The 21,266-nt window shown below is 44.1% G+C and overlaps 1 protein-coding gene across 2 annotated transcripts in view; it reads right to left on the reverse strand.

Moving 5' to 3' along the window:
• The window catches only part of LOC138638271 (SLAM family member 5-like), a 109,151-nt gene that overhangs the window by 67,797 nt on the left and 20,088 nt on the right, over positions 1 to 21,266 (reverse strand). For both annotated transcript variants that reach the window (XM_069727456.1, XM_069727449.1), the window contains exons 3-4: positions 3,104 to 3,352; positions 81 to 166 (exon numbers count right to left, since the gene is read on the reverse strand). In XM_069727456.1, coding sequence (XP_069583557.1) covers positions 81 to 166; positions 3,104 to 3,352 — 335 coding nt within the window. The remainder of the gene's footprint in view (positions 1 to 80; positions 167 to 3,103; positions 3,353 to 21,266) is intronic.

Raw genomic sequence — 21,266 nt, forward strand, 5'->3', positions numbered from 1 at the left:
GTATGACACTTTTATATCTTTTCTTTGTATGACGCTATTGTTTAGCGGAAATGTAAAATAAGGAAGGTAGGATGACTTACTTGCCACTTGCGATATAAATAGATGGAACTACTGATTGCAGCAATTACAATAACAAAAACAATTACTGTGATCCAATATTTGTTCTCTGAAATAAGAAAATAATATTATTTAATTAACACACTATCACTTGTTAATCATTTGTGCTGAAATAGAGTGCATAGACAGCACCTCCAAAAATCATTCACTGATCTAATGCCATTAGGGAAAAATATATACATAACATAAGGGCCTTAGTGTAACATTCTGGTCTGACTATATGAAGCCCACTGCCACGTCATGGCGAACCTCTAAGTGGGTCCTAACTTTTATTGCTTTAAAGGGAACCTGTCACCCACAAAATGGAAGGTGAGCTAAGCCCACCAGCATCAGGGGCTTATCTACAGCATTCTGTAATGCTGTAGATAAGCCCCGATGTATCCTAAAAGATGAGAAAAAGAGGTTAGATTATACTCACCCAGGGGTGGTCCCGGTTCGATGGGCGTCGCGCTCCGGCACCTTTTATCTTCATCAAATGACGTCCTCTTCTTGTCTTCACGCTGCGGCTCCGGAGGTAGGTGTACTTTGTCTGCCCTGTTGAGGGCAGAGCAAAGTACTGCAGTGCGCAGGTGCCGGGCCTCTCTGACCTTTCCTGGCGCCTGCACACTACAGTACTTTGCTCTGCCGTCAACAGGGCAGACAAAGTAGACCTGCGTCGGAGCTGCAGCATGAAGACAAGAAGAGGACATCATCGTAAGAAGATAGGAGGCCCCGGACCGGACCGTGCCGCCCATCGGACCAGGACCACCCCTAGGTGAGTATAATCTAACCTCTTTTTCTCATCTTTCAGGATACATCGGTGGTTTATCTACAGCCTTCCAGAACGCTGTAGATAAGCCCCCTGATGCCAATGGGCTTAGCTCACCTTCCATTTTGGGGGTGACAGGTTCCCTTTAAAGGAATGGCGCCATGCATTAATCATTTTCTCAGAGACAGTGCACCAGAAGGGCGGATGGCCCAGTGCCTCGCAGTGCCCATGCTGCAAGACAGTCCCCACGACTCCAGATAGCAGCACCCCACAAGCACAAAAGCACAGCAACAATGGCCGCCACACACCAAATGAAAGGAGCATTGAAACTCGTCTTTCTCCAGCTCTCAAATAAGAGCAAAAATTGGGTTGAAGTACCTTTTACTACATGTTTAATGTGTACACTTTATATGCTATATGCTATGTTTCATAACCTAACTGTACATTGTATGTAACGCAATTGATTTTGTTACTAATAAACAAATTTAAAAAAAAAATAAGAGCAAAAATAAGCTGGACCCCTTTTGCTGTCTCATGCTAATAAATATCACCGTCATAATCAGTTGTGGTTTGACAACTTCCCAATTTCTACTTTGAAGGGGCTGATTTGCATTCTGGGAAGTGTTGTCTTTACTCAAAGCTCTGTAGTGTAAAAAAAAAAAAATCCCCTTGATTTCCAAACTAAACCATACGTAAGAAGGGACACTCTAGAATTCATACAATTCTTTTCTGAAAGAATATATTAAATAATACAGTTTTTTTAGAACAATAATATAACTAATTGTACATAACTTGGCCTCCATACACAATAAAGTCAAGTCTAATAATTTCAGTGGGACCAATCAACCACCCAAACAATGTGTATCAGGGGTCTCCTGATAAGCAGATGCCAGAGGTGTTTGGCAGCATATTACTACTATAACTAGTGTTGAGCGTTACCTTCCGATATTTGAAAGTATCGGTATCGGATAGTATCGGCCGATATAAAAAAAATATCGGATATCGCCGATACCAATACCCGATACCAATGCAAGTCAATGGGACACAAATATCGGAATGTATCCTGGATGGTTCCCAGGGTCACCTGACCGCTCACGTGACCGCGACGTCATCGAAGGTCCTTCACTCTCTGCATTCTCAGGAACGGAGGCGGACGCTAGCAGCGGTGACAGCCAGGGTTCGTCGGAGGGGTGAGTATATCCATATTTTTTATTTTTATTCTTTATTTTTTACATTTAATATGGATCCCAGGGCCTGAAGGAGAGTTTCCTCTCCTCCAGACCCTGGGAACCATACACACCGCACACGCCGATTCCAATTTCCGATATCACAAAAATATCGGAACTCGGTATCGGACTTCCGATACAGCAAATATCGGCCGATACCCGATACTTTCAGTATCGGAATGCTCAACACTAACTATAACCCTATTAAACACAGATGAACACTCAAGAAACTTTGGGCTCCTTATACCATTTTCTGCTCTGTGCTGTAAATATACTCCACAAATTTAAAAAGTTTACATAAGTTTCAAAACTTTTCCAAATGTTAAAAAGTACAAAAACATTTCCAATTTTCTCCTAAAACTAGTTTTTATCAGGCACATTTTATAAAGAAAAAATAAAACCCACTACAACCCATAATATAACACCTTTGAAGTTTGTTTTTTCCTGTTTTCACTTAGATTCCCTTCTTTTTTATTTTCAGTAATGTAATTTCCATTTTATTTACATGACCTTATATTAACAAATAAGGTTCATTACATATAGTGATTTTCCACCCTTGTGATCTCAAGGTATTAAGTACTAAAATATCTTTCATTTATAGTTAACCAGATTGCTAACAGTTTCCAAATACAGACTGATGTTCACCCCCTCTTTTGATTATCACCTCTGTGCACTCAAAGTACTATGCTGTAGCCCAATTTTCATTTATAGCTAACCCTGTTTGTTGACCGTTTCTAAACTCCGACTGATTTTCATTCCCTCTGTTGATTGTCATTGTTGTGCATTTTAGATACTAAATGGAAACACATCTTTTAGTAGTAATTAAACTGATTATTGATGGTTTCTAAATACAGATTGATATCTTCTACTCCTCTGTGTTGATTTTCCACCCGTGTGCACTCAAGGTACTAAATGCAAACGCATCTTTTAATTTTAGTCAACCTGTTTGTGGACAGTTTCTAAACATAGATTGATGAACAATACCAATATAATGTACTGATTGAATAACTACCTTTTTTACAGAATTCCCATGGAATTACGGATTTGGAAGAGTGACTGATGGGGTTCTGTACTATACAGGTATAACGGGTCTCTGGATCTGGGTCTCTTACATCCACAGCATTATGAGTCACATTTAGACTACTGTTGTTCCAGAAGAGGATCACGTCAAAGCTATTTGCTGTACAGTTCAAGGCCATATGACATGGTTCATGAGTGAAGACGTTATGCTCGATCTTGATATCTTCTTCTGATAATTTTGCTGTAGATAATAAACACATCAGTTGAAATTATAATACTGTACCTAAACTTTAAGGGATGACTGATATGTCACCGCTATGTCACATCACAGGGAGACACAAATGTAAGATAAGATGTTAATGGTGGTCACTTTTGATTTTCACAACAAAAAGGAGTAAAAAATATTTTTAGAGCCTTCATTACTCCATACAGGCCATGTTCAAAAACTATAGGCTCCATCATACAACTTTAACAATACCCCCGGAGCTCCCCCAAAATCAGAGCTGGAAGAAAGCCCCCCCAATAAACAAGGCATTGACAGCAGCACTAGTGACCAGCGGTGAACCATCCAGTTGTTCTGCTGAGTACTGGGACAAGAGCCATGATTACAATGAAAGTGTTGTGGAGAGTTGGAGTGATGAGTGGTGTGAAAGTGGGCTTCATGGTGCCGGACTAAAGTGGAAAAAGGGGCCTGAGGTGTACTCGTATACCAGCCCACTGGGGAAATCAAAGACAAAAACACGAGAGAGAAGTGTGAGCTCTTCTGGTTTATATTGTCTTGTGAGGAGGTTTGTATTAGGAATCAAAATCAGAGGACTTTCTCGTGAGGCTCTGATCACGAGTTTATTTTTGATGTTTTGATCTTCTTCCTCATCTGTATTGACGAACATCACCCCCATGATTTCCTGTGCAAAGGATAAGTGAAGATTTTAACCCTCTCCTGTCTGCAGTTATACAGCAGTAGTACTAATCAAGGCCGCCATCAGGGCATTACTGCCCTTACTGGCGTATGGGGCTCGATGAGGAGAGGAGGCCCAGAGCTTCTGCTTACCAGGCCCGAGCAGCAGGATCATGCCGCTTCAGTAACTGACCATGCGTCCTCCGACGCACGATCATTTAAAATCTGTTAACAGTTAACAGCCGCCAGCCAATCACAGGCCAACAGCTGACATCCACGCAAAGGGGGCAAAAAAAACCCACCGTGCCGAACTAACGGCACGGCGGTACACCCTTTGCGTCTCAGAGCTTCCAGCAAAACAAAAGACAAGCTGGACAGGAAAAAAGCAACAAAAAGCAAAAAGCACTTAGCTATACAGAGCAGCAGGTCACAGGAACAATCAGGAGAAGCTCAGATCCAACACTGAAACATTGACAAGGAGCAAGGATAGCAGCATCAGGCGGAGTTAAGTAATGAAGCAGTTAACGAGCTCACCAGAACACCTGAGGGAGGAAGCTCAGAAGCTGCAGTACCACTTGTGACCACAGGAGTGAATTCAGCCACAGAATTTACAACAGTACCCCCCCCTTGAGGAGGGGTCACCGAACCCTCACCAGAGCCCCCAGGCCGACCAGGATGAGCCGCATGAAAGGCACGAACAAGATCGGAAGCATGAACATCAGAGGCAAAAACCCAGGAATTATCTTCCTGAGCATAACCCTTCCATTTAACCAGATACTGGAGTTTCCGTCTAGAAACACGAGAATCCAAAATCTTCTCCACAATATACTCCAATTCCCCCTCCACCAAAACCGGGGCAGGAGGCTCAACAGATGGAACCATAGGTGCCACGTATCTCCGCAACAACGACCTATGGAATACATTATGTATGGAAAAGGAGTCTGGGAGGGTCAAACGAAAAGACACAGGATTGAGAACCTCAGAAATCCTATACGGACCAATAAAACGAGGTTTAAATTTAGGAGAGGAAACCTTCATAGGAATATGACGAGAAGATAACCAAACCAGATCCCCAACACGAAGTCGGGGACCCACACGGCGTCTGCGATTAGCGAAAAGTTGAGCTTTCTCCTGGGACAAGATCAAATTGTCCACTACCTGAGTCCAGATCTGCTGCAACCTATCCACCACAGAATCCACACCAGGACAGTCCGAAGACTCAACCTGTCCTGAAGAGAAATGAGGATGGAACCCAGAATTGCAAAAAAATGGAGAAACCAAGGTAGCCGAGCTGGCCCGATTATTAAGGGCGAACTCAGCCAACGGCAAAAAGGACACCCAATCATCCTGGTCTGCAGAAACAAAACATCTCAGATATGTTTCCAAGGTCTGATTGGTTCGTTCGGTCTGGCCATTAGTCTGAGGATGGAAAGCCGAGGAAAAGGATAGGTCAATGCCCATCCTACCACAAAAGGCTCGCCAGAACCTTGAAACAAACTGGGAACCTCTGTCAGAAACAATATTCTCAGGAATGCCATGCAACCGAACCACATGCTGAAAGAACAAAGGTACCAAATCAGAGGAGGAAGGCAATTTAGCCAAGGGCACCAGATGGACCATTTTAGAAAAGCGATCACAGACCACCCAAATGACTGACATCTTTTGAGAAACGGGAAGGTCAGAAATGAAATCCATCGAAATATGTGTCCAAGGCCTCTTTGGGACCGGCAAGGGCAAAAGCAACCCACTGGCACGAGAACAGCAGGGCTTAGCCCTAGCACAAATCCCACAGGACTGCACAAAAGTACGTACATCCTGTGACAGAGATGGCCACCAGAAGGATCTAGCCACTAACTCTCTGGTACCAAAGATTCCATTCTGACCTGCTTCACATGAGACTCCCAATCATCTGAGAAGATCAAAATGTCATCCAAGTAAACAATCAGGAATTTATCCAGATACTCACGGAAGATGTCATGCATAAAAGACTGAAACACAGATGGAGCATTGGCAAGTCCGAACGGCATCACTAGATACTCAAAATGACCCTCGGGCGTATTGAATGCAGTTTTCCATTCATCTCCTTGCCTGATTCTCACCAGATTATACGCACCACGAAGATCTATCTTAGTGAACCAACTAGCCCCCTTAATCCGAGCAAACAAGTCAGATAACAATGGCAAGGGATACTGAAATTTAACAGTGATCTTATTAAGAAGGCGGTAATCAATACACGGTCTCAGCGAACCATCCTTCTTGGCTACAAAGAAGAACCCTGCTCCCAGTGGTGATGACGATGGGCGAATATGTCCCTTCTCCAGGGATTCCTTCACATAACTGCGCATAGCGGCGTGTTCAGGCACGGATAAATTAAATAATCGACCTTTAGGGAATTTACTACCAGGAATCAAATTGATAGCACAATCACAATCCCTATGCGGAGGTAGAGCATCGGACTTGGGCTCTTCAAATACATCCTGATAATCAGACAAGAACTCTGGGACCTCACAATGGGTGGATGACGAAATCGACAAAAATGGAACATCACCATGTACCCCCTGACAACCCCAGCTGGATACCGACATGGAATTCCAATCCAATACTGGATTATGGGTTTGTAGCCATGGCAACCCCAACACGACCACATCATGCAGATTATGCAACACCAGAAAGCGAATAACTTCCTGATGTGCAGGAGCCATGCACATGGTCAGCTGGGCCCAGTATTGAGGTTTATTCTTGGCCAAAGGTGTAGCATCGATTCCTCTCAATGGAATAGGACACCGCAAAGGCTCCAAGAAAAACCCACAATGTTTAGCATAATCCAAATCCATCAGATTCAGGGCAGCGCCCGAATCCACAAACGCCATGACAGAAAACGACGACAAAGAGCATATCAAGGTAATGGACAGAAGGAATTTGGACTGTACAGTACCAATGACGGCAGACCTAGCGGACCGCTTAGTGCGCTTAGGACAATCAGAAATAGCATGAGTGGAATCACCACAGTAGAAACACAGACCATTCAGACGTCTGTATTCCTGCCGTTCAACTCTAGTCATAGTCCTATCGCACTGCATAGGCTCAGGTTTAACCTCAGGCAGTACCGCCAAATGGTGCACAGATTTACGCTCGCGCAAGCGTTGACCGATCTGAATGGCCAAAGACAAAGACTCATTCAAACCAGCAGGCATAGGAAATCCCACCATGACATCCTTAAGAGCCTCAGAGAGACCCTTTCTGAACAAAGCTGCCAGCGCAGATTCATTCCACTGAGTGAGTACTGACCATTTCCTAAATTTCTGACAATATACTTCTATATCATCCTGACCCTGGCACAAAGCCAGCAAATTTTTCTCAGCCTGATCCACTGAATTAGGCTCATCGTACAGCAATCCGAGCGCCAGGAAAAACGCATCGATACTACTCAATGCAGGGTCTCCTGGCGCAAGAGAAAATGCCCAGTCTTGAGGGTCGCCGCGCAAAAAAGAAATAATAATCAAAACCTGTTGAATAGGATTACCAGAAGAATGAGGTTTCAAGGCCAGAAATAGCTTACAATTATTTTTGAAACTTAGAAACTTAGTTCTATCTCCAAAAAACAAATCAGGAATAGGAATTCTTGGTTCTAACATAGATTTCTGATCAATAGTATCTTGAATTTTTTGTACATTTATAACGAGATTATCCATTGAAGAGCACAGACCCTGAATATCCATGTCCACACCTGTGTCCAGAATCACCCAAATGTCTAGGGGAAAAAAAAAAAAGTGAACACAGAGCAGAAAAAAAAAAAAGAAAAAAAAAAATGATGTCAGAACTTTTTCTTTCCCTCTATTGAGAATCATTAGTTGGGCTCCTTGTACTGTTATGTTTGCTAATGACAGGTGTTATGAAGGCAATCCAGAAACACAGTGTGCTTAGCGATCAGAGCGCAAACAGTGATCTGACAAATACCCAAAAATACAAGAACGAGCTCTGAGACGTGGAAACTCTGTAGACTGCACACCTGATCCTATCCTAAACACAACTAAAAGCGGCTGTGGATTGCGCCTAACAACTACCTAGGCAACTCGGCACAGCCTAAGAAACTAGCTAGCCTGAAGATAGAAAAATAGGCCTGACTTGCCCCAGAGAAATTCCCCAAAGGAAAAGGCAGCCCCCCACATATAATGACTGTGAGTAAGATGAAAAGACAAAACGTAGGGATGAAATAGATTCAGCAAAGTGGGGCCCGATATTCTAGGACAGAGCGAGGACAGTAAAGCGAATTTTGCAGTCTACAAAAAACCCTAAAGCAAAACCACGCAAAGGGGGCAAAAAAAACCCACCGTGCCGAACTAACGGCACGGCGGTACACCCTTTGCGTCTCAGAGCTTCCAGCAAAACAAAAGACAAGCTGGACAGGAAAAAAGCAACAAAAAGCAAAAAGCACTTAGCTATACAGAGCAGCAGGTCACAGGAACAATCAGGAGAAGCTCAGATCCAACACTGAAACATTGACAAGGAGCAAGGATAGCAGCATCAGGCGGAGTTAAGTAATGAAGCAGTTAACGAGCTCACCAGAACACCTGAGGGAGGAAGCTCAGAAGCTGCAGTACCACTTGTGACCACAGGAGTGAATTCAGCCACAGAATTCACAACAGATGTCCAGTCATACACCGAAACAACGCTGCGCGCTTCAGCCGAATCAGAGAGGACGTCCAAGAACACACTGCTGGCGCTCCGCCAGCTAGGAAAATACTTTTTTTGTAAGGCCACGGTATGGGGCATACTATACTACTATGGGAAGGAAAAGGGGATGCATATGCCTATGGGGATGCTGCATTATACTATGGGGTGCATTATGTGCCTATGGGGATGCTGCATTATACTATGGGGTGCATTATATGCCTATGGGGATGCTGCATTATACTATGGGGTGCATTATACGCCTATGGGGATGCTGCATTATACTATGGGGTGCATTATATTCCTATGGGGATGCTGCATTATATTATGGGGTGCATTATATACCTATGGGGCTGCTGCATTATCCTATGAGATGCATTATATCCCTATGGGGCTGCTGCATTATACTATGGGGCTGCTGCATTATACTATGGGGCTGGTGCATTATATTATGGGGCTGCTGCATTATACTATGGGTGCATTATATTATGGGGCTGCTGCATTATACTATGGGGGTGCATTATACTCTTATGGGGGTGCATTATAGTACTATAGGGTGCATTATACTGCTATGGGGTGAATTATAGTACTAAGGTGCATTATAGTACTATGGGGTGCATTATAGTACTATAGGGTGCATTACACTGCTTTGGGGGTGCATTATACTGCTATGGGGTGCATTATACTATATATGGCTATGGGGTACATTATACTACTATGGGGTGCATTATACTGCTATATATGACTATGGGGTACATTATACTATTATGGATGACTGGGGCAATATGGAGAGACATAGGGGAAGTATGGAGGGATATGAGGCAGAATGGGAGGATACGTAGGGTCCAGAATATTGGATATTATTAATGTAGGGGCTAATTAAAGGATACTACTTTTGAGGATAGTGTTTTCAGTGTTGCGGAGGAGATGTCCTGTTACTGTGCAGAGCGACACGGTCGCTTATTTTCTACTTCTGGTGTAGTGTGGAGGTTGGTGAAAAATTGGGGAATGTGCTCTAGATTGTGTTATTTTCTACAGAGACGAGTCCTGGCTGAAAGAAGCGATGGCGGTGTGCGCTGGATAACGATGAAAAGCAAAGATAAAGAACTTCAACTATAGATGTCACGGGTGAGTCAGTGTGTCACCTGTATACTGACACTATACACTGTATACTATATACAGAGCTCCTGTGTATAATGTTAATGATGATCACTATATTACCTGTACACTGACACTATATACAGAGCTCTTGTGTATAATGTCACTGGTGATCCCTGTATTACCTGTACACTGACACTATATACAGATCTCCTGTGTATAATGGCACTTATGGTGATATTAGTATTGTGTTTTTTGTATTAATTGTCAGTATTGTAGTATTTGGTCACTATGTTGTGGTAACATGTGATCTGGTACTGGTGTGAAGGTATTTGTTCCTTGTGTTGGCTATTATTTGGTCACTGTGGTGTTAATATCTGGTCTGGTCATGGTGTGTCGGTTTTTGTTACTTGTATACAGTATGGTCATGGTGTGTCGGTTTTTGTTACTTGTATATGGTATTATTGGTCATCATGTGGTGGTAATATGTGATCTGGACATGGTGCGACAGTATTTATTCCTTGTTTGTGATATTATTGGTCATTTTAAAAATTGAAAAATAAATAAAAATATACCTAAATTGTATTGGAAATTTTAACAAATGTTTAGTAAGTTATAGTAGAGTAGAGTCCGGCCAAAAGAGTCTACCTAGTCTTGGTGGTGGTTTAAAAAATCTTTTGGCCAAAACAAAAGCTGCTGGTTATGTATGTGGTGATGGGAATTGTAAATGTGTGATCGGTGAGGATGTGGTGTAGAAGTGGAGTTTTTCCAAGAGAGGGCGGTTGGACTGTGGATGGTTCAAGGGGTGGAGCCTGGGCAGAGTCTCAAGGGGGGCCCAGAAAATTTTACCAGTATGGGGCCCCCGAAATTCCTAGTGGCAGCCCTGGTACTAATAATTCCTGTACTAGAAAATGACAAATTATATCTCACTGACTATAGGTGGGCATAATAACTTTACCATTCCAATATAAAAAGATCACTGGTAACACCCAAGGGTGCTCAATTTGTGTCCTTAATGACTCTTTGTTTCAGAATTGTCCCTTCACAGCATACAAAATGGCCACATACCCCTTAAAAGGTTTATCCATGTACAGTGGAAAGTATTCAGACCCCTTTAAATTTTTCACTCTTTAATTGCAGCCATTTGGTAAATTCAAAAAAGTTCATTTTTTTCTCTTTAATGTACACTCTGCAACAGAAATGTAGAAATTTTTGAAAATTTAATCAAAAAGAAAAACTGAAATATCACATGGTCTTAAGTATTCAGACTCTTTGCTCAAACACTCATATTTAAGTCACATGTTGTCCATTTCCTTGTGATCCTCCTTGAAATGGTTCTACAACTTCATTGAAAAATTTAAAGAGGTCTGAATACTTTCCTTACCCACTGTAATCTTTATTTTTATCACATGATTTGGTGACCCTTACTAATACAGTATATACAGTGGGGCAAAAAAGTATTTAGTCAGTCAGCAATAGTGCAAGCTCCACCACTTAAAAAGATGAGAGGCGTCTGTAATTTACATCATAGGTAGACCTCAACTATGGGAGACAAACTGAGAAAAAAAAATCCAGAAAATCACATTGTCTGTTTTTTTAACATTTTATTTGCATATTATGGTGGAAAATAAGTATTTGGTCAGAAACAAACAATCAAGATTTCTGGCTCTCACAGACCTGTAACTTCTTCTTTAAGAGTCTCCTCTTTCCTCCACTCATTACCTGTAGTAATGGCACCTGTTTAAACTTGTTATCAGTATAAAAAGACACCTGTGCACACCCTCAAACAGTCTGACTCCAAACTCCACTATGGTGAAGACCAAAGAGCTGTCAAAGGACACCAGAAACAAAATTGTAGCCCTGCACCAGGCTGGGAAGACTGAATCTGCAATAGCCAACCAGCTTGGAGTGAAGAAATCAACAGTGGGAGCAATAATTAGAAAATGGAAGACATACAAGACCACTGATAATCTCCCTCGATCTGGGGCTCCAAGCAAAATCCCACCCCGTGGGGTCAGAATGATCACAAGAACGGTGAGCAAAAATCCCAGAACCACGCGGGGGGACCTAGTGAATGAACTGCAGAGAGCTGGGACAAATGTAACAAGGCCTACCATAAGTAACACACTACGCCACCATGGACTCAGATCCTGCAGTGCCAGACGTGTCCCACTGCTTAAGCCAGTACATGTCCGGGCCCGTCTGAAGTTTGCTAGAGAGCATTTGGATGATCCAGAGGAGTTTTGGGAGAATGTCCTATGGTCTGATGAAACCAAACTGGAACTGTTTGGTAGAAACCCAACTTGTCGTGTTTGGAGGAAAAAGAATACTGAGTTGCATCCATCAAACACCATACCTACTGTAAAGCATGGTGGTGGAAACATCATGCTTTGGGGCTGTTTCTCTGCAAAGGGGCCAGGACAACTGATCCGGGTACATGAAAGAATGAATGGGGCCATGTATCGTGAGATTTTGAGTGCAAACCTCCTTCCATCAGCAAGGGCATTGAAGATGAAACGTGGCTGGGTCTTTCAACATGACAATGATCCAAAGCACACCGCCAGGGCAACGAAGGAGTGGCTTTGTAAGAAGCATTTCAAGGTCCTGGAGTGGCCTAGCCAGTCTCCAGATCTCAACCCTATAGAAAACCTTTGGAGGGAGTTGAAAGTCCGTGTTGCCAAGCGAAAAGCCAAAAACATCACTGCTCTAGAGGAGATCTGCATGGAGGGATGGGCCAACATACCAACAACAGTGTGTGGCAACCGTGTGAAGACTTACAGAAAACGTTTGACCTCATTGCTAACAAAGGAAATATTACAAAGTATTGAGATGAAATTTTGTTTCTGACCAAATACTTATTTTCCACCATAATATGCAAATAAAATGCTAAAAAAACAGACAATGTGATTTTCTGGATTTTTTTTTCTCAGTTTGTCTCCCATAGTTGAGGTCTACCTATGATGTAAATTACAGACGCCTCTCATCTTTTTAAGTGGTGGAACTTGCACTATTGCTGACTGACTAAATACTTTTTTGCCCCACTGTAAGTATTAGGCTGTGTGCACACGTTCAGGATTTTTGCACGGTTTTTCGCAAAAAAAAGCATACATTAAGCATCCTATTAATAGAATGCAGTCCACAATTTTTGTGCATATGTTGCATTTTTTTCCGTTCATTCCTTGTGCGGAATTGCGGTGATTCCGCACACATAGGAATGCATTGATCCGCTTACTTCCCGCATGTGGCTATGTCCAATATGCGGGAAGTAAGCGGATCATGTGCGGTTGGTACCCAGGGTGGAGGGGAGGAGACTCTCCTCCAGGCCCTGGGAACCATATAATTGTTAAAAAATAAAGAATTAAAGTAAAAAATCATGATATTCTCACCTTCCGGCGTCCCCGGCAGCCTTCCCTCTCCTCGCGATGCTTCCGTTCCCAATAATGCATTGCAATAATTACCTGTGATGATGTAGCGGTCTCGCGAGACCGCTACGTCATCTGAGGTCATTGCCGCAATGCATTATGGGGACTGGAGCATCGCGAGGAGTGGGAGACTGCCGGGGATGCCGGAAGGTGAGAATATCAAGATTTTTTATTTCTTTTATTATTTTTAACATTAGATCTTTTACTATTGATGCTGCATAGGCAGCATCAATAGTAAAAACTTGGTCACACTTGTCAATCTGTCAATCAGTTTTCCAAGCGATGCTACAGATAATGGTGACTTGGTGATGCTACAGTGAAGCATGCTGCTGACGACTTGTTGATGCCTATAGTTAAGTATAGTGGAGGATCTGTGGTGCTTCTTCATAACCACAGTAATGGGTCTTGGTGGCTTGGTTATGATCTGGGGCTGCCTTGCGTTAGCCTTTTGTGAGAAAGTTGAAATATGGGCGTTGTTGGACTTTCCAACATGACAATGATTCCACGCATACCTCAAAGTCTTGGTTTCAGAAGAAATCCTGAAAAATTCTGGAGTGGCCATCAGTCATCTGACTTAAGGGGGTTATGACTGGAATTGTATGTTGGTCTGATTGTGGTTGGCATTGCATAATATGAGAGGCACATTATGATGACTAGTAGATGAGATGAGGGGCACTCGAAAGATAGGACTGTATTGATAACCCAGTATGAGATAACAAGGTATCTCTGGCACAATATAGTATGTACAGTGTGAGTGAGTACAATATGGCTGGCCGTGTATGAGATGATGAGCACACTATGGCTGGCAGTGTGTCAGATGATATGTACACTATGGCTGGCAGTGTATGACGTGATGAGTTTACTATGGCTAACACAGTATGAAATAACAATTAGAGATGAGCGAACCTTTCAAGGTTTGGTTCAATTCGCTGAATGTCCAGATGTTCGCCAAACATGTTCACCGAACAGTTCGACAAAAATGCCCGAACCTCATTAAGTTCAATTATTATTATTATTATTTATATAGCACCATTGATTCCATGGTGCTTTACATGAGAAGGGGTTACATACAAGTTACAGATATCACTTACAGTAAACAAACTAACAATGACAGACTGATACAGAGGGGCGAGGACCCTGCCCTTGCGGGCTTACATTCTGCAGGGTTATGGGGAAGGAGACAGTAGGTTGAGGGTTGCAGGAGCTCCAGTGTTGGGAGGCAATGGGAGGCAAAACCAAACGTATACACAACACCTTAAGGGGTGACAAAAAGCTTTGCAAACAGTTAAAATTAGGGGCAGACACCATGAAAAGTGGCATCTATTGACCCACAGTAGAAATTTGCAAATGGCACAGCAGTAGTCAGCCATTGGCATTTCATAGCCTCACTCAGGGGCTACAAACATCAGTTTCATAGAGTACAATTGGTATAAAAATGTTAGGATTGTAACACAGGCAGCTGAGTGAATATAAGTGCAGGCCTGCCTGTCTGGGAGCCTTACTGCTACTGACAACACACATGAAGGAGACCCAACTTGTATTCTCCACATTTTAAAAAATTGTCACACGCCACTAAAGTGGCATCAATTTCCTTGGAGTAGAAAGAGTTTAATAGACCTCTGAAACACCTTCCATTACAGGCAACCCACTAGATGAAACCCCAACTTGGAGTCTTCACTTTTCAAAAAAAATTGTTTGTACATCAGCAGCTGTGGCAACAGCAGGCACAGATGCCACCACAAAGGTGGCACAGACTGCAATGGCACAAGATCAATGCACGACACTAAAAATTACACCATAGCCTAGTCTGCTCAGTCTGCGACTGGGGTATAAAAGTCATTGGAGATCCATGACATGTTCATTTTGATGAAGGTTAGACAGTCTACACTTTCAGGGGCAGCCGGATGCGCTTATCCGTCAGGGCACCACCAGCAGTCCTGAAGACACATTCTGCAAGAACACTGGCTGCCGGGCATGACACAACCTCCAAGGCGAGACAAATGAGCTCAGGCCACTCTTCCATTTTTGAAGACCAAAATGCAAAAGGGTTCAAATTCCCCCTGATGGCATTTATATTGAGCTCAAAATACTCCTGCACCATCCTTTACAGTCGTTCTCACTGTGTCAGACTTTTACTCTGCTCTTCTGGTGCACAGGCTGGTCTAAAAAATGTGTGGAACGACTCATAGAAATTGCTTACGCTGCTGCTAATGATTTTGCAATGACGCCTTGACGTTCCCAGGGTTGGAGGTCTAGAACTGCAATACACACTATTTGCCTCACTGCTGTCTTGGGAAAAAAACACTCTTAAGACTGTCTACAAGTGTGTTTTGATACTCCAGCATGCAACCATCCCTTTCCAGGGGGGAAGAATCTAGCAAAATATAATCTTGTACCGTGGATCTAGCAAAGTACCAACCGAGTAGTCAGCACTATTTCCGTAAGAATACAGGCATCATGTTGAAGCCACTCATGTGTCGGGCGCTTCCATGAGGTCCTTGGTGTGTTGGTGGCGATATAACACTCAAGGTTGCTTCCTTCGTCCCCTCCCACCAACCATGGACAACAGAGAGGGGATCATTATCCTCTTCATCTCCTGACTTTTGCCCGTCCATCACCTCTTCCTCCTCATCCTCAAATTGTTCCTTGGCTCCTGCACCTTCCCTAACAGTTTGTCTGGTACATGAGCCCCTCTCAATCACTGTAATCCCATGACACCCACCTGTGCGATGACAGTCCGGAAATTTGAGATATTATCAATTCCGCATCATCCTCTGCTTTCACCTCTTCCTCTGGGACCACCACCTCCTTACGCAGACTATTCAAAGTGTGTTCCAGCATGTAGATGACCGGAATAGTGATGCTGATGAAGGCATCGTCAGTGCTACCCATCTTAGTAGCCATTTTGAAACTGTGCTGAAGGGAGCAGAGGTCCTTCATCTGTGCACACTCCGTAAGCATGATTTGCACCATGTCTGTACTGCGTTGGCTCAGGCTGTGCAAAAGGACATACTGCACCAATGCTCATCACTGCTACCACAGCCGCTGCAAGGTGCTTTCTGCAGCATTGCATCCAGGCCGGGATAGTGCTGTAGAAATTGCTGTACCACCAGGTTGAGGAAGATAGCCATGGAAGGCATGGGTGTTAAGTTGCCCTGGTGTAGGGCCGCCACCAAGTGTGCAACTTATCGCACATGGCCTTCCCTGTCTCCAGGTTCAGTGGAGATAGCCATTGCTTTAACTCGACCTGAATAGCTGTCTACAACTCTTGAGTTGTGTGACTGCGATCTCCAAGATATATTAATTTTAACACTGCCTGATTGTGCTGGGCCCTGACTGCGCAGTAAAGAAGTGGGGGGATTCTCTTTGCACTGTTTGAACGCGTGTCTGATAAAGGGAGAGATTGCGGGCTCAGGTGGAGGCCCTGGAGGAGGCAGAGGAGCCAGAAACAGTTGAGGAAGCGTAGGATAAAGAGGTTTGTCCAGCAATCCATGGGGATTACAAGACTTGAGGAACAGCCACTTGACTGTCTGCCCCCACAGTCACCAGAGTCGAGATGTAATGCTCCTGCCCATGTTTGCTCATCCATGTGTCAGTGGTGAAATGCACCCTGGAAAACGTACATTTTTTCAGGAAACAGGTGATGACTGTGACCACAACTGCGTGACCAAGGGCTGGCTGCTGTGCTGAGAGAGGGTGGAGTAGGATGAACAGGACAAACTGCTGGACTGTGAGTGATGTTATTGTGGATTGACAAAGATGTGTTGTGCTCGGTGAAACAAAAATAGAAGCCATCTCCGCTTCCGTAACAGCTGACGGACTCTCACTCACTATGACTGTAAGGGTAAACAAGTGAAGTTTCTGTATCCGGAGACCTGTGTGAGAACACTTGGCCTGGTGATGGAGGCAGAAGAATCAGCAGATGTGGCTGATGGGATGGCCGGTGGTTGGCAAGGTGTTGTGAATTCTGCTCTTGGGTTCCCTCCAGTGGTTGTAGGTGGGAATGCAGTTGTCTCTGACTCGCAGTCCTGGCCAGGTGTATTGGATGATTACAATTCTGACTGGGATATTTAGGTGTGTGTTGTGAATTCTGTGGTCAAGCTCCCTCCTGTGGTCATGAGTGGTACTTCGGCTGGTTCTGTCTATGAGCTTCCTCTGGTGGATGTGAGTGGGGCTGCGGCTTCTGAGTTTCCTTCCTCAGGTGACGAGGTTAAGTCGTTAGGTGCTGCTCTATTTAACTCCACCTAGTTCTTTGTTCCTGGCCTCCAGTCAATGTTCCAGTATTGGTCTTGCTCTCTCCTGGATCGTTCTTGTGGCCTGTCTGCCCTGCATAAGCTAAGTTCTGCTTGTGTTACTTTTGTTTGCTATTTTTTCTGTCCAGCTTGCTATATTGGTTCTTCTTGCTTGCTGGGAGCTCTGAGACGCAGAGGGAGCACCTCCGTACCGTTAGTCGGTGCGGAGGGTCTTTTTGCCCTCTCTGCGTGGTTGTTTGTAGGTTTTTGTGCTGACCGCAAAGCTATCTTTCCTATCCTCGGTCTATTCAGTAAGTCGGGCCTCACTTTGCTAAAATCTATTTCATCTCTGTGTTTGTATTTTCATCTTAACTCACAGTTATTATATGTGGGGGGCTGCCTTTTCCTTTGGGAAATTTCTCTGAGGCAAGGTAGGCTTATTTTTCTATCTTCAGGGCTAGCTAGTTTCTCAGGCTGTGCCGAGGCGCCTAGGTTTTGTCAGGAGCGCTCCACGGCTATCTTTAGTGTGGTATGATAGGATTAGGGATTGCGGTCAGCAGAGTTCCCACGTCTCAGAGCTCGTCCTATGTGATTAGCAACTATCAGGTCATTTTCTGTGCTCGTAACCACCAGGTCCATTGTGATTCTGAATCACCTGTTCATAACAGTACTGGAGGCCCAAAGTACTAATGCTTCTCAATAGAGGGAAAAGAGAAGTTCTGAGACCATTTTTTTTTCTTTGCACTGTGTTTTGTCTTTTTTTTCCCCTTTACATCAGGGTGGTTCAGAACACAGGTGTAGACATGGACATTCAAGGTCTGTCCTCTTTGATGGATAATCTCGCTATAAGTGTACAGAACATTTAAGATTTTGTGGTTCAGAATCCTATGTTAGAACCTAAAATTCCTATTCCTGAGTTATTTTCTGGAGACAGAGCTAAGTTTCTGAATTTCAAAAATAATTGTAAACTATTTCTGGCTTTGAAACCCCGCTCCTCTGGTGACCCAGTTCAACAAGTAAAGATCATTATTTCTTTATTACGTGGCGACCCTCAAGACTGGGCATTTTCCCTTGCGCCAGGAGATCCTGCATTATGTGATATTGATGCGTTTTTTCTGGCGCTCGGGTTGCTTTATGATGAACCTAATTCAGTGGATCAGGCAGAGAAAATCTTGCTGGCTCTGTGTCAGGGTCAGGATGAGGTAGAGATATATTGTCAGAAATTTAGGAAGTGGTCTGTGCTCACTCAATGGAATGAATGTGCTCTGGCAGCAATTTTCAGAAAGGGTCTCTCTGAAGCCCTTAAGGATGTCATGGTGGGATTTCCTATGCCTGCTGGTCTGAATGAGTCTATGTCTTTGGCCATTCAGATCGATCGACGCTTGCGTGAGCGTAAAACTGTGCACCATTTGGCGGTTTTACCTGAGCATAAACCTGAGCCTATGCAATGTAATAGGACTTTGACCAGAGCTGAACGGCAAGAACACAGACGACGGAATGGGCTGTGTTTTTACTGTGGTGATTCCACTCATGCTATCTCTGATTGTCCTAAGCGCATTAAGCGTTTCGCTAGGTTTGCCACCATTGGTACGGTACAGTCGAAATTTCTTTTGTCCGTTACTTTGATCTGCTCTTTGTCATCCTTTTCTGTCATGGCATTTGTGGATTCAGGCGCTGCCCTGAATTTGATGGACTTGGAGTTTGCCAGGCGCTGTGGGTTTTTCTTGGAGCCCTTGCAGCATCCTAATACATTGAGAGGAATTGATGCTACGCCTTTGGCCAAGAATAAGCCTCAGTATTGGACCCAACTGACCATGTGCATGGCTCCTGCGCATCAGGAGGATATTCGCTTTTTGGTGTTGCAGAATCTGCATGATGTGGTCGTGTTGGGGTTGCCATGGTTACAAGTCCATAACCCAGTATTGGATTGGAAATCAATGTCTGTGTCCAGCTGGGGTTGTCAGGGGGTACATGGTAATGTTCCATTTCTGTCTATTTCATCATCTACCCCTTCTGAGGTCCCAGAGTTCTTGTCAGATTACCGGGATGTATTTGATGAGCCCAAGTCCAGTGCCCTACCTCCGCATAGGGATTGCGATTGTGCTATCGATTTGATTCCTGGTAGTAAGTTTCCTAAAGGTCGACTGTTTAATTTGTCTGTACCTGAGCACGCCGCTATGCGGAGTTACGTAAAGGAATCCTTAGAGAAGGGTCATATTCGCCCCTCGTCGTCGCCATTGGGGGCAGGGTTCTTTTTTGTGGCCAAGAAGGATGGTTCGTTGAGACCTTGTATTGATTACCGCCTTCTAAATAAAATCACAGTCAAATTTCAGTACCCCTTGCCGCTGCTGTCTGATTTGTTTGCCCGGATTAAGGGGGCTAGTTGGTTCACCAAGATAGATCTTCGTTGTGCGTATAATCTTGTGCGTATTAAACAGGGCGATGAATGGAAAACAGCATTTAATACGCCCGAGGGCCATTTTGAGTACCTGGTTATGCCATCGGGCTTTCTAATGCTCCATCAGTGTTTCAGTCCTTTATGCATGACATCTTCCGAGAGTACCTGGATAAATTCCTGATTGTATACTTGGATGATATTTTGGTCTTCTCGGATGATTGGGAGTCTCACGTGAAGCAGGTCAGAATGGTGTTCCAGGTCCTGCGTGCGAATTCTTTGTTTGTGAAGGGGTCAAAGTGTCTCTTTGGTGTTCAGAGGGTTTCATTTTTGGGTTTCATTTTTTCCCCTTCTACTATCGAGATGGACCCTGTTAAAGTTCAGGCCATTTATGATTGGACTCAGCCGACATCTCTGAAGAGTCTGCAAAAGTTCCTGGGCTTTGCTAATTTTTATCGTCGCTTCATCAATAATTTTTCTAGTATTGCTAAACCATTGACTGATTTAACCAAGAAGGGTGCTGATGTGGTCAATTGGTCTTCTGCTGCTGTGGAAGCTTTTCAAGAGTTGAAGTGTCGTTTTTTTCTGCCCCTGTGTTGTGCCAACCAGATGTTTCGCTCCCGTTCCAGGTCGAGGTTGATGCTTCTGAGATTGGAGCAGGGGCTGTTTTGTCGCAAAGAAGTTCTGATGGCTCGGTGATGAAACCATGCGCCTTCTTTTCCAGGAAGTTTTCGCCTGCTGAGCGTAATTATGATGTTGGCAATCGAGAGTTGCTGGCCATAAAGTGGGCATTCGAAGAGTGGCGTCATTGGCTTGAAGGAGCTAAGCATCGCATGGTGGTCTTGACTGATCACAAGAACTTGACTTATCTCGAGTCTGCCAGACGGTTGAATCCTAGACAGACTCGTTGGTCGCTGTTTTTCTCCCGTTTTGACTTTGTGGTTTCGTACCTTCCGGGCTCTAAAAATGTGAAGGCGGATGCCCTGTCTAGGAGTTTTGTGCCCGACTCTCCGGGTTTGTCTGAGCCGGCGGGTATTCTCAAGGAGGGGGTAATTTTGTCTGCCATCTCCCCTGATTTGCGGCGGGTGCTGCAAAAATTTCAGGCTAATAGACCTGACCGTTGCCCAGCGGAGAAACTGTTTGTCCCTGATAAATGGACGAGTAGAGTTATCTCTGAGGTTCATTGTTCGGTGTTGGCTGGTCATCCTGGAATCTTTGGTACCAGAGATTTGGTGGCTAGATCCTTTTGGTGGCCGTCTCTTTCATGGGATGTGCGTTCGTTGGTGCAGTCCTGTGGGATTTGTGCTCGGGCTAAGCCCTGCCGTTCTCGTGCCAGTGGGTTGCTTTTGCCCTTGCCAGTCCAGAAGAGGCCATGGACACATATCTCTATGGATTTTATTTCGGATCTCCCCGTCTCTCAAAAAATGTTGGTCATTTGG

This window comes from Ranitomeya imitator, chromosome 1 (assembly GCF_032444005.1).
Source record: "Ranitomeya imitator isolate aRanImi1 chromosome 1, aRanImi1.pri, whole genome shotgun sequence".
NCBI classification, from domain to species: Eukaryota; Metazoa; Chordata; class Amphibia; order Anura; family Dendrobatidae; genus Ranitomeya; species Ranitomeya imitator.